The following is a 15,647-nucleotide window of genomic DNA, read 5'->3' on the forward strand; positions in this document are numbered from 1 at the left end:
GGGGAAATATCTTGCAAACACGCGTTTTGAAAGTGCGAACAAGCAAAAAATTCTGCAAAGCTGTGGATCTCGGAATTTTTGTCAATTCCGGGTTCTACGCAGAATGCAAAATTTGCCAAATTCCGCGAGCGGAACGGAATTTACTGCCCAGGCCTATTCACATGCTCTCAGGAGACTGACTGAAGCATGTCTATTGGTATGTTAGGACATCCTCGGCGTAATACAACCATCACATCACAGCAACATGATTGGCATTTGGTAACAATCGTTAAATAGCATCTGTGTGTTTCTGCAGCACCCACAGATCACACAACAGGCGAGATGAAAACAGGGAACTGTGTTCACCAATAGGATAGGGAGAGGAATTGGCATAACAAGCAGAGCTGCCTACTTTGGAAATAGCAATTGAAACTCCAGTCCCTGATTCTGCTCAACATCCTGGGATTCTAGGCAAATCACTTTGTCTTCCTCGTGCCTAAAAAAAACCAAGACCACCACTTGAGGAAAGCTCCATACTCTGTAGAAATGAATGGACTACAGATAGCAGTCGCAACAAGAGTGGCGCTTGTATTAAGTACTGAAAACAAAGAAAAAAATGCACGTCAGTCCATCTCTAAAAACACAAACTCTCCTGTTAGGTGGTGAAAACCCACAAAACAAGCGCTCTTGTTAAGTTGTGAAAACAACCCCAAAAATGTGTGTCGGAGCGCAGTGCGGCTCAATACACAAGCGTTTGTGTTAAGTGCTGAAAACAAACCAAAACTTAACAAGCGCTCGTGTTAAGTCCTGAAAACAAACAAACAAATGTGCATCGGAGCACGGTGTGGCTCAAAACACAAGCGCTTGTGTTAAGTGCTAAAAACAAACCAACACAAGGTAGCTTTTTTTTTCTCTATTACAGCGCAGAGGGCGCAGATGCAAAGGGGTTCCCTCATTTGCATGGGGCCACGCCCCCATGTAAATGAGGAAACACTCTCTGGTGATAGCACTGGAGATATATGTGCCCCAGCGCTAGTTGTGTTACAAAAAAGGCCGCCCAACAGGGGGGGCAGGGTGGGGGGCAGTAAACTTGGTGTTTCAGCGCGCACAATGAAATTCGGTTTATTTATTTATTTACATTACTCGGGTCAGCCATGAGCTGGAGTTTACTACCCCCCACTCTGCCCCTCCCCTGCACCGCCCCACCACTCCGCAGCACTCCCTCCATGAGCCGCTACTGCTGTAATACCAGTGTACCTTGAGCACGCAAAGTGGGCGCACATGCCCGAAGCACCCTCTGGGCAGTCGACCGAGACACCAAATGTCCTGATTATGCCTCTGGGCACTTAGCATAATATGGCCCCAGATGGTAAAACTTGCTATTATCCACTCTAAAGGATAAGTCGCTGCTAAGAGGAAACTCTTTGTTTTGCTGCAATTCCCTCCCAGTTAACATGTCAACATATTCTGCCACTTGCTTGCTTCTCTTCACAGCTCATGTTAAATGCCTGAGTAGAAGACCCCCCAAGCAAGAACTCATCACTGCCAGCCCATTTGAATTTCATCCTTTGATTAGAAGCTCTGAGCAAATGTATCTGTCTTCTGAGAGGGCTTCTAAAGTCATTGAGCCTGCATCATCCCATGACAGGCAAAAATCAGGACATTTGGTGTCTCGGTCGACTGGATGTAGGAATTGGGACAGACCCGTCTTATGCAGGACACACGCAGCGAGCAGCTGTTCAGTAATACTGATAACATGGGCCAGATGTAGGAGTAATTTACCGACCGGTAACGGCCGATTTCGGCCGTTACCGACCAGTAAATGGGTTTTTGGGATGTAGGGGCACATTTTTGCAGAATCGGTAAATTTACCGATTCGGTAAATTTACCGATTCTGTAAAATACCGAATCGGTATTTTTACCGATTCGGTAAATCTCAGATGTAGGTGGGACTCTTCTGAGTCCCAAAGGCCCTACAAATTCGGTATTTTACCACCCAATCCAATTGGGTGTTAAAATACCGAATTCAGGTGTGCATGCACATGTGTGCATGCACACCTATGCCATGTGACAGACAGACATGCCCTTAGGGCATGTCTGTGTGCCACATGGCGCACATGTCAATTTTTGGGGTGCCAGAGGGTGTCAAAGTGACACCCCCTGCACCCTTGCAGAATTCGGTATTTACCGATTCGGTAATTACCGAATCGGTATTTCCCATTGATTCCTATGGGCTTCATAGCCCATAGGAATCAATAGGAAATACCGATTCGGTATTTACCGAATCGGTAAATACCGAATATTACCGAATCGGTAATTCCACATCTGGAATTACCTACATCTCCCCCCCTCTATTTTACCACTTCTTAAATACCGAATCGGTAAAATTCGGTATTTTAGAAGTGGTAAAATAGATTTACCTACATCTAGCCCCTAGTATGTAGCCATGCTTAAAACCTTCTCATCTTGAAGTACTGACCTTAAAAAAGAAAACTACCGCTATTGTCAATGAAAGTTGAAAGACAAATGTTTAGTAAATAAACATGTTGTTTAAATTTGAAGGATTCTTGGTTGATCCGCACATCTAATTACCACAACTTGTATAATTTATGTTATTTACAATTTTTTTAGTATTGACACATTTTTGACTGGCTTGGCCCGTGCATTGGCTCCTAATGCCAAGTTCTACCACTGGCTCGGATTTCACCTTAAATTCTCTGGCTCGCCCACTTCTAACCCGTAGGCATTAAAGCAATAAGCATTTTTTTCTTACCGAAATACTGCTGGAGTCTTTTAATTTAGATTTGTAGAGCATCCAATGATAGCGCAAATCTTCCATCTGCAAATCCTCAGTGATCCCCATAGCTGGGCGATAATGACGCAGAGCTTCAAAAAGACGCTGCCCCTCTGGAACACGGGACTGCAGTACCTGAAGAATGAGATCAAACATGCTTGACATTTCTTTCCTTACCCTATAACACCAAACATCCAGAGAACATTTAATTTAGATTTCTTCACGTAAAGCATCACTTAGTTGATTTCTTTGCAGTTTTAGCTACTTGCGGTTCACCAGATGACAAAAACACTTTGTTAATAATCCACCCAAACAAAAACAAAAGGTACAAGAACATACATGAAATGCTACTGTCAACAATTCTTAACAAATGGGGTTGTTACCTTTGTGACCTGGGAGAAGCATTACATAACTTTTAGCTCATCTCTTACATTTCAAAAGGGAGATATCCATGCGCAAATCAGGTAATTATGCCACAAACGTTGCAGATTTCCCCAAGTGGGCAGACCGCGCCCCTCCTCTATTACTTAACAAGAAACCCCAGAAATGTTTTTACATCCTACGACTTCATCAGTGAAGAGTAATTTAGATCCCTTGACAAGTAAGAAGCATTACCCCCAGGTGTCTCCTGCCCTCCTCCCATCCATAACTTGTGGAGATGACCATCTCCACAAGTTGGGAATGAGACCAGGACAACAGGACCAGGAGTAATGAAGATTACCAGTAAGTAATAGGCCATTACTTTCTTGCCCTTACGAAGATGCAATAAAAAGTTCGAAAATGCAATGGAAATATAGCTCCCTCCAAGACTGCTCATTTAGATCTCCAACTCCTAAAAGTCCACATCAGATGTCAACAAACTCCTCAACATACAAAATACTATGCTGAATTACCTTATAGCACCAACACATGCACCACTGAAAACATGATCCTTCAGATTCTAACCTTCAGCACTAAGGTTCTCCAAAGTGCTCCACAGACAAGCAATAAAAGAAATACTGATGTAGTCTGGTGCTAAACCTCCAATTTTGAAATTTGGGAAACTGGGCCTAATCCCAGCTGCATTTTAATGGAACTGTAAATATGCACATGCAATTTAAAAGATTATACATTGCTGCTTTATGAACATGATCTTCTACTGCCTCCCAACACCGCAGGTTCTGATTTTCACCCTTTATGACCCATGAACCCAACTCTCATGGAATTTTATATGAGATGAATTCAAAGGTAAGAATATTTTATTACAAGATGGTCAAGATGATTTTCATTTGCGTAACCCATAAAATATTAACATAATCATTTTTACTATTATTCACATTCAGAAATATTATATGAAAGTCTGCTATGGCTATATTAACATGCACAGTCAATGTATCAATGTTCTCCTTACCTCAGGCAAGTATATTTTTTCTAGTTGTTGCCTGCTTAGTAGCGAGGAAGGTAATAAAGGTATATCTCATGCTTTTAGAGTGAAACAATGCATAAAAACCGAGGAAATAAGTGGCTCAATGAGAATCTTCTGGAATTCTGGGACACACTACACTGGTCAACTGAGGGCCTTGCCCCTGAATTCTCAACAGTAGATCAATATAGGTTGTACATACCATCGCTGACTAAAGGTGACAAATGAGGAGGTTAAAGGATGTACATTTCCACCAAAAGTTTGAGAAATTGAAATGCAGACTCTGGTATCTCCTAACAAATAGTTACCTTGTACTCACACATTTCTAATCTCCTTAATAATTGCCTTGCTTTTAGTGTCTTCTGGGTCAAACACAGGCAAACCTACATTATACATTAAATTGTGCTTGTTTTGACATTTCAGATAAGAGTAGCGGTCCCATATATCTCAGTTAACCTTGCTAAGTCGCTGGCAAGTCTGAGATAGTGTCAAAACGTGCTCATTCTTGTGGACTATGCTCACAAGGGGATTGGGGAGACGCTTGTCTGCTTTTCCTGCTCTGCGATTCAAAGGCTTCATAGACCTTAACCCCTTCGCTTCTGGCCCGTTTCCGTTGCTGTGCGGTAAACAAAAGAACAGGGCGGGGCCGTGACGAACCCCAGCCGTCATCCGCACACGAGCACCGCGGAGCGTGACGGCTGGGGTTCGTCACAAGCATGCAAGGGGTTAAAGGATCATCGCTTAAAAGGAAATCACTTAAAACAGTTAACAGCTCTTTAGGTTCATGTAACATACACCTCTCCTTTGCTCCACAGCTAGGTTTGCTATATAAAAAATACCAAAACATTTAGGCATCTAAATACACATACACAAATGCCCCACTAATTACAGCCACCTCAAAGCATTTTGTTCTGCATGAAGGTCCATTATTATCACAGCTAAAGCCACCTTTGACAGGAATATCGTCAATGAAGTGACCACAGGAAGTGGAGGAGTCTTCAAGACAGTTTGTATACTTGTCCGGAATTGTCATGCTGGTCACACCCCACCTGGTTACGGACCACTAATTTCCCACGTTCCCGGTTTGAAATATACTTTACCATTTCCCACGTTCCCGGTTTGAAATATACTTTACCATTCACGGGGTAATAATCAACTAAGGACACCCGTTAGTCAGGGGGTCACTATACGTGATGCACCAACAGCATTTCACGATTGTATTTAATAATGTATTCCACCATTCACGGTAATGCGAACATCCTATTTTTGGCATCCCACAATTCGGGGGTCACAATGCCTTTCTACATTGGTGTATGTTCCCTTCTATCGCAATTTGATCCGTGTGCTTTCCTTCATACAAATCAATGTAATTCAATTCATTGAGTTTAATTCGCATAATAATACTAGACATTATATATCGACATAGGTGGTCTGCCCCAACTCCCTTGTCCTGAAGAAGACCCCACCGCAAGGATTTAATAGGACCTGCAATTTTGAGAGGGTCGAAACGTCGACAACCATTTAAAATGTCAACTCCACGGCCCAACTGTTCATATATTGTACTGTGTGGAGTATGATGTATCTTGATTTGAAATCCAAGTTCTTTTGGTTTTTCATGTACATTATGTGTAACTATCAAAACTATTGTGGCTTGAAGTTTTGATTATTCTGTTACCCTAACCCTTCCTTATCACAATATCCTCACATCATCACGCACCCCCCCCTCCCTCTGGGGCATTGCTCCACCTGTCCATTTTTAAAACGTGATTATTGTCGCTATTTGCTATTCATCCCCATTGTGATTAAAACATGGTGGTTTGATTCAATGTCTATGTGATTGCGTTTTGTATTATGTTATAATTTGTGTTCCTCATCCTTATGGGACCCCTTCCTCGTAATACTTAGACAACCCAGGTCCCAGGGACTCTATTTGGGTAAAAACCCCCCTAATATACTCTTCAAGACAGTCAAGCAGTGCACCAATCCTCAGCCAAGCCCACCAAATCTCATCAGTCGACAAGAGCAGTGCCAATACTCACTTCTACACTGAGATGTTAAATAGCATCAGAACCCCTATCAACATCAGACACACTGCCTCCACCCTCCCCTGGCTCCATATCTATATAAGGGGACAGCCATCAGCCTCATCTAGCACACTGAAATCAGATATCGTGAACTCCCTCAAGACCACCTGCTACAAAAAAAAGCATTCTGCCATCTTCCATCATAAAAACCCTCCAAGAAGATGCCTTCAACACTAAAGAGAACAGATTCCACCCCTGCTAAAAAGTCCACTCTGGGCCCAAACGATTTCACACACAGTCTATTGTGAGCAGCAGAGAAAGAGGCCTAAGGGCCGGCTCTACTACACCTTATATCCTAACATTGGTTTTTACCCTGATTGTAACTGAACATTTTTGCCTTTGCGGTAATTCTTGATCACTATATCTGTGTTTTCTCTGTGTCATGGAGATTTATTTATTTTTTGTTCACTAACTTTGTTTGGGGAGTTATAGTATTTCTTTTAATTTCTTCACTATATTGTGGTTTTGGAGTTATTGCACAAGTACCACACCCATTCTATGAGAAGAGCCAGACTGCTTGACCCAGGTTACAAGAGATGAGTTAGATATTCCTCACTGAAGCTGGTTTACCTTTTAGGAGTCAGAATGTTTCGGCCTTGTGGAACATTAGTCAGAATTCACGTCAAGGCTCTGGCTTCTAATCTAGCAGTCCAATTTCATGCAGAAGGGACATATAGCATTACTGATAACCCAAGGGAGGATACAGTTGACAAGAATTTGCAGATATTTCACACAGGGAAAGACACAGATACACCGGGAAATGGGTGTTTGCCCTGCGGCGATTGCACCAGGATATTTTTTTTATTTATGGAGGGTACCCATGCCTCCGCGCCCCGTGCTCCTCCTTTCCCACTGGTCAATGGGCATTCTGTCACCTGCATCTACCGCATAAATATTACACAGCGCAGGTGGTGAAATGCCCGTCAGCAGGAAAAGATGCACAAAGGTTGCAAACAGTTGCCAGTACCTTGCCCAGGTGACAGTAGGTTTCAAGGAGATCTGCTCAAGCCCCCTTACATAAATCAGAGAGGAATAAAATAATACAAAGCTGCTCTATTTACAGGTGGTGTATTGGCCCTCACTTCTGGTTGCATAAAGCCAATCTGGCAGTAGAAGTCAGAGGTGAAAAGGGGAAGAACTAGATTTGGAAATTGATGCCACCATACAAACAAAGGTGCTGCCCACCCACCTGCATGTTGCTGTTAAGGTCAGAAGCTTATGCCAGTGGATAATTCCGACAGGAAGGAGTGCGTAAAGTGGCGGTAACTCGGATTGATGGTAGCCTTTCCTTCAACTGGACGGGAACTTCCATCCTTGAGTAACAAGACCCTTTGTCTATTCTACACATCAGAAAATAACAAGCATTTGCAATGAAATAGGTCTCACATTTGTGAGAGTGTAAGCTATTTGCATTGTAAATGAAAATACCATTTATGTATCTGTTTTGATAATTAACACATAAGTAAAAAGCATTGTCATTTAAAATGCCAATAGCTCAAACTCTTGTATATGCGCGACCTATTTAATTTCAAAGAAACGGCCGCCATTGTCCCGGGCTGCTTGGAAAGTGAAAGCGCGCATGGCCACTGGATGTTGCAGGAAAGCATGATGTGCCTGCAGTAGGAGAAACTCATTAAAGAAAATAGTGCTTACAGACTAAATAAGACATACCGGGTAATAACAGAAGTAAAAGGGCCAGTCCTCATGGGAGGTTACAAATTAAGACAAGGCGTACTAAGGAGGGATTAGCAAGCCTATTAACGAAGCAGAAGCCATCGTTTACGAAGGACAATGACACAAGCCAATGAAAAATATGGGTGGAGACCGGGCGGGGCTTCAATTCCATACTCAAATACAGCATGCCTCGCAGAGCAGTGCTTGCGCTGCCCAGGCTCGACCTAAAAATCGTATTATACATATAGGGTTCTTAAATGATCACCAATGATAAATTGACAACAACACATTCATGTTTTGCCTCTTGGTATATCTATAAGTCTAGCAAGTACAGGTACAGGTTAAGGCAGAAAAGTAAGAAATCTTCTGTAAAAAATGTAAAAGGCCTGATCATAGTATGTAATGATTTAAAAAGGGCTGCTTAAATTCAATATTTGCAAAATATTTTAACAACATGCCACATGGCTTTACACACCAACAACTTCTGGCGCCTTGCTTCCATATCTTCATCACTGGTGGAGGTTGTTGTGAGAATCTTGTTCAGTTTGGTATTTTCCATTCGCAGCCATTCCTCAAACTCCTTGATGAGCCTACTGTAATCAGCACCATCTTTCACACTTGGAACAGGCAACTGCATTATATGGTAAAAGAGAGAAATTGTTTATCACAGTCTCCTACCCCGTCATCGATACGAATGTAGTGACTCAAGTGAGTTGGTGCACTATGGTTGCATTTCTAATGAGGTATAATTAAATGTACTAAACAGTAAACAATTGCGTATTAAACACGGAGTTCACCTGCAAAGTGTGTGCCCCAACACACCTGCCAAGTGGCAAGTATTGAATAAATGAAACATGTCTCAAATTAAGTTTCCGGGTAAAAAAAGATAATTAAAGCAAGAATTGTTCTAGACTTGAACTGCTTTTCAAAGGTTTTGTGAAGAGTCTGTGTAAGAAAATATATAATCTGAGATTAATGAATATCTTTGTTGACTTTAACCATGTTGATGTAACGAGGCATGGAGGTGTTGATACTGACATTTTTTCGAAATTACACACGTCATTCGTACACCATTTTGCATACAATTCTGCATGCAGGTTAAAGCATGAAATATGCTCATTATAGTGTCTATACCCCAGCACACGAACTTCTATGATCTCCCTATGTTTATAAACGTAAATGGGAGATTGAAATAGAGCATTCCTTAAATTTGTGTTGGGAAAAAAACATGGCATTGAGCTTTTGTTCGAATACAGTTAGACAGGGGATGAAAGGGGGATTTTCTGAAAAGAGCTTGTAGGCATATTCAGGCATACTATGAAAAATCAGCAGCCTCCATAAATATTTAACCTTTTTTTTAAATGGAAATGCAGCTGTAATTACAAAATCACCTTGGTGGCAGGCTTTATCGAAAACAGGCTAGTATAGCAAATCTGCACGCACATCCCAGCAAAAATATGTGCTTGATAATTGTCAGGTTACCAGAAAATCAAGGATTTAATATTGACCTGCCAAATTATTGTGGCAAAAATATCGACAGTCAAAATATCTCGCCCATAAGCTAACACAAAGTCATGCTTACTAAACTTAACTCCACATATATGCTTGCTTGCAGTACTCCATGTATCATGCACCAGATATTCTTGATATCTTGACGCCCTCATCATCACAGAAACATAATTTATGCCCATATTCACAAACATCCTAGATGTCTATCTTCCTCAGGTTACAATCCACCGTGTGGGTTGTGCAAGATTCTCTCACTTCACAAGAAACCTATATTAGACCCTGACAACTTTGCCCACTACAAGTCCATCACTCACTTACCCATCATTGGCAAGGTCATTGAAAAACCAGTCCACGCTCAAGTCCAAGTACCGTTCAGTGCTAACTATATTTTGCTTGATTATCATTCTGGCTTCAGATTATACTGCAATAAGGACACCACTACCTTACACGACATAGACAATGCCCTCCTGACCACAGATGAAAAGGACCCCATTCTCCTGATATTGCTACCTTTGATGCAGTTGACCATGAAACCCTCATCCACACCCTAGAGTTTGGATTGGGATTCATTGTAATTGTTCTTCACTGGTTTTCCTCCAAACTTTCCAAACAACACCAGTATATTCACATGAGCACGCCAGGTCCCAAAAGATTCCTATCACCTGTGCATCACCCCCGGGGTTCCATACTGTCTCCTGTCTTCTTCAACCTCTACAAAGAGCCTGTTAGTGATCCACTCACAGATAACAACATCAATATATATTACCAGATATTCTGGTAGTCAATATTTTTGCCACAGTATTTGTGCAGGTTGGCATTTTTGTATTAAACTATCTGACACAAACCTACCTGCGTTCATTTATCAGTTTTATGTGTGCAAAGCAGGTTATAGTGTTTTCGTCTACACATGCCAATCTATATAATTCTATTTCACAAAATTTGACATCTTTCTTCCAACATCTAAAAAAGCTACCATGTTTTTTCACTGGTCATTAAAACTTTGGCTATTTATACTTTATTAAAATGAAATGTAACCATATATTGTTTTGTTAGCCTACAGTGAGATATTCTTTTGCTTAATACATTCTACCCCTTAAGTTGCTCGACTAGATTTGATTAAATCCACTCATCACAGGTAAGCTTTGAGAGAAACCTTTACTTAAATCAATAATTTCACGAGGGGGCACTGGTAGGTGATGGTAATGCCTAGTACCAAAAATGCCTATGCTAATGAAAAATTAGATCCAGTGTCCAAGTGTACACTAAACTGACTTTCTAAGCATTTCAAGAACTTTAGGAGTTTTATGTTAATCACACTTTACGTAACACATCGTACTTTTCATGGCTATGGTGAAAATGCATTAGAGCAAAGAAAGTTGTTCCACCTTTTGTGTTCCTTTGATGTGATCAGAAAATGCAGTCATTCCTTTTCCAGGATAAGAGGGAAACTGTACTGTCCGTTTACTTTCATCTGCACCCTCTGAATAAGGGGTAAGCTCCTCTGCCTCTTTTCCATCAACTACAGGCATCTTCTCTCTGGCTGACAGAATATTACCATCAATTTGGGAAGAGGAACTGGCTTGTTTTCGCCCCCTTGTTCCCATTCGATGCCTAAGTGCTATCATTTCATCATCATTGAAAAAGGACAACTCTTGTACTGTTTCTCCTCTTGCTGCTTCTGAATTCATCTTCAATTCTGTTGCTGCACCACCGTGGGCTCCTTGCCCAATTGTCCATTCAAATCCCCTTTCATCAGTTACTTTTTTGTGTGCGGTTATATCCTGTACCGAAGAAGAGGCTATCCCAGCAGCGTCTCTAATTCCTTGTGACCCACTTTTATTGTCAGCTCCTTCAGCCTCAGAAGTGAACCCAAGTTTGTAGTTATGTCGAGCTGCAAATATTTGCTTCCCAGGTACAGTAATACCATGGTCTGTGGAAGAGGTTAACCTTGTGTCCGGATTACTATCTCTTTCATGAATGTTCTTTTCAGATAATTTACTTTTTGCCACAGAATGAGATGTTAACCCAAATGTCCTTCTCCCTGCATCAGTTTCATTCCGAGGTGTAATCATTTCATCCTCTGAGGAAGATGCAAACTCAATTCTATGTTCTTGTATCCCAGAAGTGATTCTCTTCCCTGTTCCATCAATGTTGTTTCCTAAAGAGATGAAAGCAGTTCCCTTTTCACTGCTTCCTGTGGTAATGTTGTTGCCTATCCTTTCAAACTCTTCCACAGAAGGGGTTAGTCCCGTTTCCTTTTGTCTTCTCTCATTAGTCAATTTCTTCTTTATTCCATTAATGTCAACATTGGAAGAAGTTATTTCCATTCCATGTTCTCCTCCACCAAAAGCCATCCTCTTCTCACTTCCATTGCAGTCATCACTAGAAGACGTTATTTCCATGTCCTGTTTTCTTTCAGTATCAATTCTCTTCCCAGTTCCATCACTGTTGTCCTTTGAGAGAGAGGGAAACATAGACTTGCCTTTTGGAACAATTTTCCCAGCATCCATCTCAATTTGGTCTAGCTGTTTTCCTTTGTGAAACCTAGTAAATACAAAAGCATAAAAATGCAATTATACATTTGCAGATGGGGTGATTTAAATATTTAAAATAATTTACTAATCCCCAAAAAGTATTTAAACAAGCCTTTCCTACAGTGGTCACATTCCTCTATGCACTAGATTTCACAGGACACTTGATTGGACAGCATTAGACTTAGCAATCACAAATGGAAGTGGTGGGAGCCTTGCGGAATGAGTGTCTTAGAGTTAGGTAAAGAATGTGATACTTGTTATAAACAACACTCTTTGCAATGGTGCAATAGGGAACACACTTTTGTATTAACCCAGCTGTTGGTGTAATGGAATGGTGCTACCATTCCCAGCCAAGGTCTTTGAGAATATCATCACCAGACACCTGATCGAATACCTCAACAACCACTAACTCCTCAACACAACTCCATCTGGTTTGAAACCCAATCACAGAATGGAAATTGCCCTAATCTTGGCCATGGATGACATCCGCATACTTCTAGACACAGGAGATATGACAGACCTACTCCTCCTGGACCTCTACGCAGAGTTTGACACAGTCTCCCACCCCATCCACATCCAACGCCTTCACAACATCAAAATCCAAGGACCTGCATGCCAATGGATTTGCTCCTTCCTCACTGGAAGGAAGCAGTCAGTCAGTCAGGGTGGCACCATACATCTTGAAAACCCATGACCTAATCTGTGGAGCTCCACAAGGATCATCCCTGAGCCAGAACCTCTTCAACTCATACATGATCCCTCTAACCAGCATCATTAGCTCTCACAAGATCAGTGTCCTCTCTTAGGCCAATGACACATAACTCATTCTCTCCCTCACAGACACCATGCCCAAAACCCTGGTCAAGTTCACTGCCTACATGACTGAAATTGCCCACTTGTTGAAGACCAAATATCTAAAGCTGAACAGAGATAAGACCAAAATTGTAATCTTTGGGAGGAAAACATCACTGTAGGACTCCACCTGGTGGCCAACAGAGTTATTAAACCCAGATCGGTGACTGGGGGTGAATGGTTTGCCATTGTGCAACATTCCGTCCATCATCTTGTGTGTTGTTTTGCTCAAGAGAGCTAGGACCATCAACCATGCCAAGAACTTTGGGATCATGATCAACACCAAACTCTACATGACCGCCCAAGTCAATGCTTCCATACCCTGAAGATGCTGAGGAAGATTTCAAATGGATCCCAATCAGCACCTAGCAAACTGTCACACATGCCCTAATGACAGACAAGCTGGACTACGGAAACACCCTCTAAAGACAGGATCAACAAAAGGCTCACCAGAAGGCAGCAGATCATTCAGAACTCAGCAACCAGACTCACTTTCAACCTCCCATGCCGCACTCACATCACACCACACCATACCTGAAGGAGCTTCACTGGATCCAAATTCTTAAACAAGCACAATTCAAACTACTCACCCGAGTAGCATAGCGGGGGGGGGGCGTCCTGGGCAGTACTCTTTTTGGGGGCGGCAGAGATGAGCAAGTCATGTCTTTTCACTACCACCCCTCCCCCCCAGAATAAATCGCCTGTCGGCCTCCACCCCATCCTCTCCCCTCCCCCTGGTCCCTCTGCTCGTACCTGCACCGGGCGGTAAACTCAGGGGCCGCCCTGGGTGGCAGTAGGTCTAGCTGCGCCACTGACTCACTCACACTTTCAAGGCACTACATAACACTGGCCCAGCATAACTCAACAATCGCATCGGATTTCACAAACCTTCCAGACACTTCTACTCATCTGGACTCTTACTTTCACAAATCCCATTCATAGGGAAAACCAGATCTGCAAGTCGAGCCTTCTCCTGCATTGCTCCTAAAGTGTGGACATACCTGCCACTATACATAGAAGCCTCCTCCTCACTTCTTGAATGCTGTAAGAAACAAAAGACTTGGCTTTTTGAGTAGTCTCACTAGACCATAGGTATGGCTAGACACACACCTGCTCAGCACCACAATACCCTCCCGGGAGATAGTGTACTCTACAAATCTGCATAACATAACATAACACAGACCTTTCTCCAGGTCTTACAATAGAAAGATTTTTTGCATCGGGGCAACACTAGAGGTATTTGAATGTAAAATTAAATGATCTGTACCTCATGTGTTGGTTATAAATCATTTTCAAAAAGTAACAGAGATTTAACTAAAGAAATATTGACCCATAATATACCACTTTTAAAAAAGGGAGCAAACAGATTTTGTAATATGTCTTCTATTTGAAGTGATAAAAAATGGAACAAATTGCTTTTGAAACAGAGTTTAACGTGTCCTCTTTAAAGCAAAGAGATGGTATATCGTCCACTCACTGTTATGAAAGCAGCGCAAAAGTGTGTAAACCAGCTTGTGCCATATTTACCCTATGAAAATCCATTGAGTTAGCAATCCCATTCAATAAAAAACAAACATAGTGCAAACTGGTTTGACCTTGTATTTGCACTAGTGAAAAGATTATGTAAAATGGCAACTGGGGTGGCTGAGAATTTTGGGAAACTAAAATTGTTCTTCCATTAGCACTCCGAAATTCCTCGAGTTGTGTTAATACCTCTGCATGTGTTTTAACTTTGTAAGGGTTATGGTGTTAGTATATTACATTAGCTACATTCTGCATCAGGATGGGAAACTGATTCTTGCCAAGGATATTGATCTTGTTAAAATCTGGCTTTATGGACAAAGGGCATCCCGGCACTACTAGTGATAAATTTCACTGACCCTCCTATCTGTGTTATGGTGTAGAGAACAACCAAGTTCTAAGCTCTTTTCGGTAAAGGTTTTCACTGTTTATAAACTGAAGAGCAAGGGGGAGTATATGGCAGGCCTTTGCTGCTAAAAAAGCAAATAACTGTCCTCGTCTCCTGACCATTTAGATCTGTGGAATGAAGGAAAGATTAGAGTCGGAAGATTTCAAGTTTCTGTTTTGTGGGATAATATTTAAACTTAACAGCGAGATATTTGGGGCATCTATCAAAAAATGCTCTACGTGCACACACTAGACCTTCAAACGACTTTGCTAACTGTGCCACTGGCCCCTGGGAGGAGTTCAAGGACGGTACAATGAGATTTTTTTAAAGTAATACTCCAAGTGAACACCGGAGGGAGCCAAATCCTCAAAAGTTATACAGAAGAATTTCACATTATTACACTGCATGTTTAAAAAACACTCATGGACAGATATTACACCTAAATTACAGTAATTGTGTGATTTCTAATTGGTGTCAACAACGCTGGTATAATGAATTAAGTGACTGTGGCCAGCACCTTCTTGGAAGTGCCAGGACCACCCACATAAATTTGGACCCAAAGGGCCAGGTGTTTTGAAAAGCACTCCAACCCTGGAGAAGGTGATTTCTACTATAAAGAGCATTGAGAGGTCTACTAAGGTAGTGAAGTAACAGCGCAAACCTGTCAACCATCATGCAGAAGTCAATCTAGTACGCAAAGAAGGAGAAGCGTTGACAACCCGCTTCAGAAGGAACAGCAAATATAGCAATTCAAATTTGAGCAGCGACAAATTGGCATGCTATGGTTGCGGGGCCAGTACCCACTTAGCAACTAGCAGAGGTTGTCCTGGTTTAGGCAAAGTCTGAAAGGGATGTAGAAAGACAGACCATTTCCTTAAGGTTTGCGAAACCTCTCACTTTAAGAAGGTCT

General features: G+C 41.8%; 1 protein-coding gene across 3 annotated transcripts in view; it reads right to left on the reverse strand.

Moving 5' to 3' along the window:
• Nucleotides 1–15,647, reverse strand: part of SYNE3 (spectrin repeat containing nuclear envelope family member 3) — a 401,530-nt gene that overhangs the window by 19,865 nt on the left and 366,018 nt on the right. For all 3 annotated transcript variants that reach the window (XM_078660113.1, XM_078660115.1, XM_078660114.1), the window contains 3 exons: nt 10,828–11,986; nt 8,409–8,564; nt 2,753–2,908 (listed from right to left, as the gene is read on the reverse strand). In XM_078660113.1, coding sequence (XP_078516239.1) covers nt 2,753–2,908; nt 8,409–8,564; nt 10,828–11,986 — 1,471 coding nt within the window. The remainder of the gene's footprint in view (nt 1–2,752; nt 2,909–8,408; nt 8,565–10,827; nt 11,987–15,647) is intronic.

This window comes from Lissotriton helveticus, chromosome 9 (assembly GCF_964261635.1).
Source record: "Lissotriton helveticus chromosome 9, aLisHel1.1, whole genome shotgun sequence".
Classification (NCBI taxonomy): domain Eukaryota; kingdom Metazoa; phylum Chordata; class Amphibia; order Caudata; family Salamandridae; genus Lissotriton; species Lissotriton helveticus.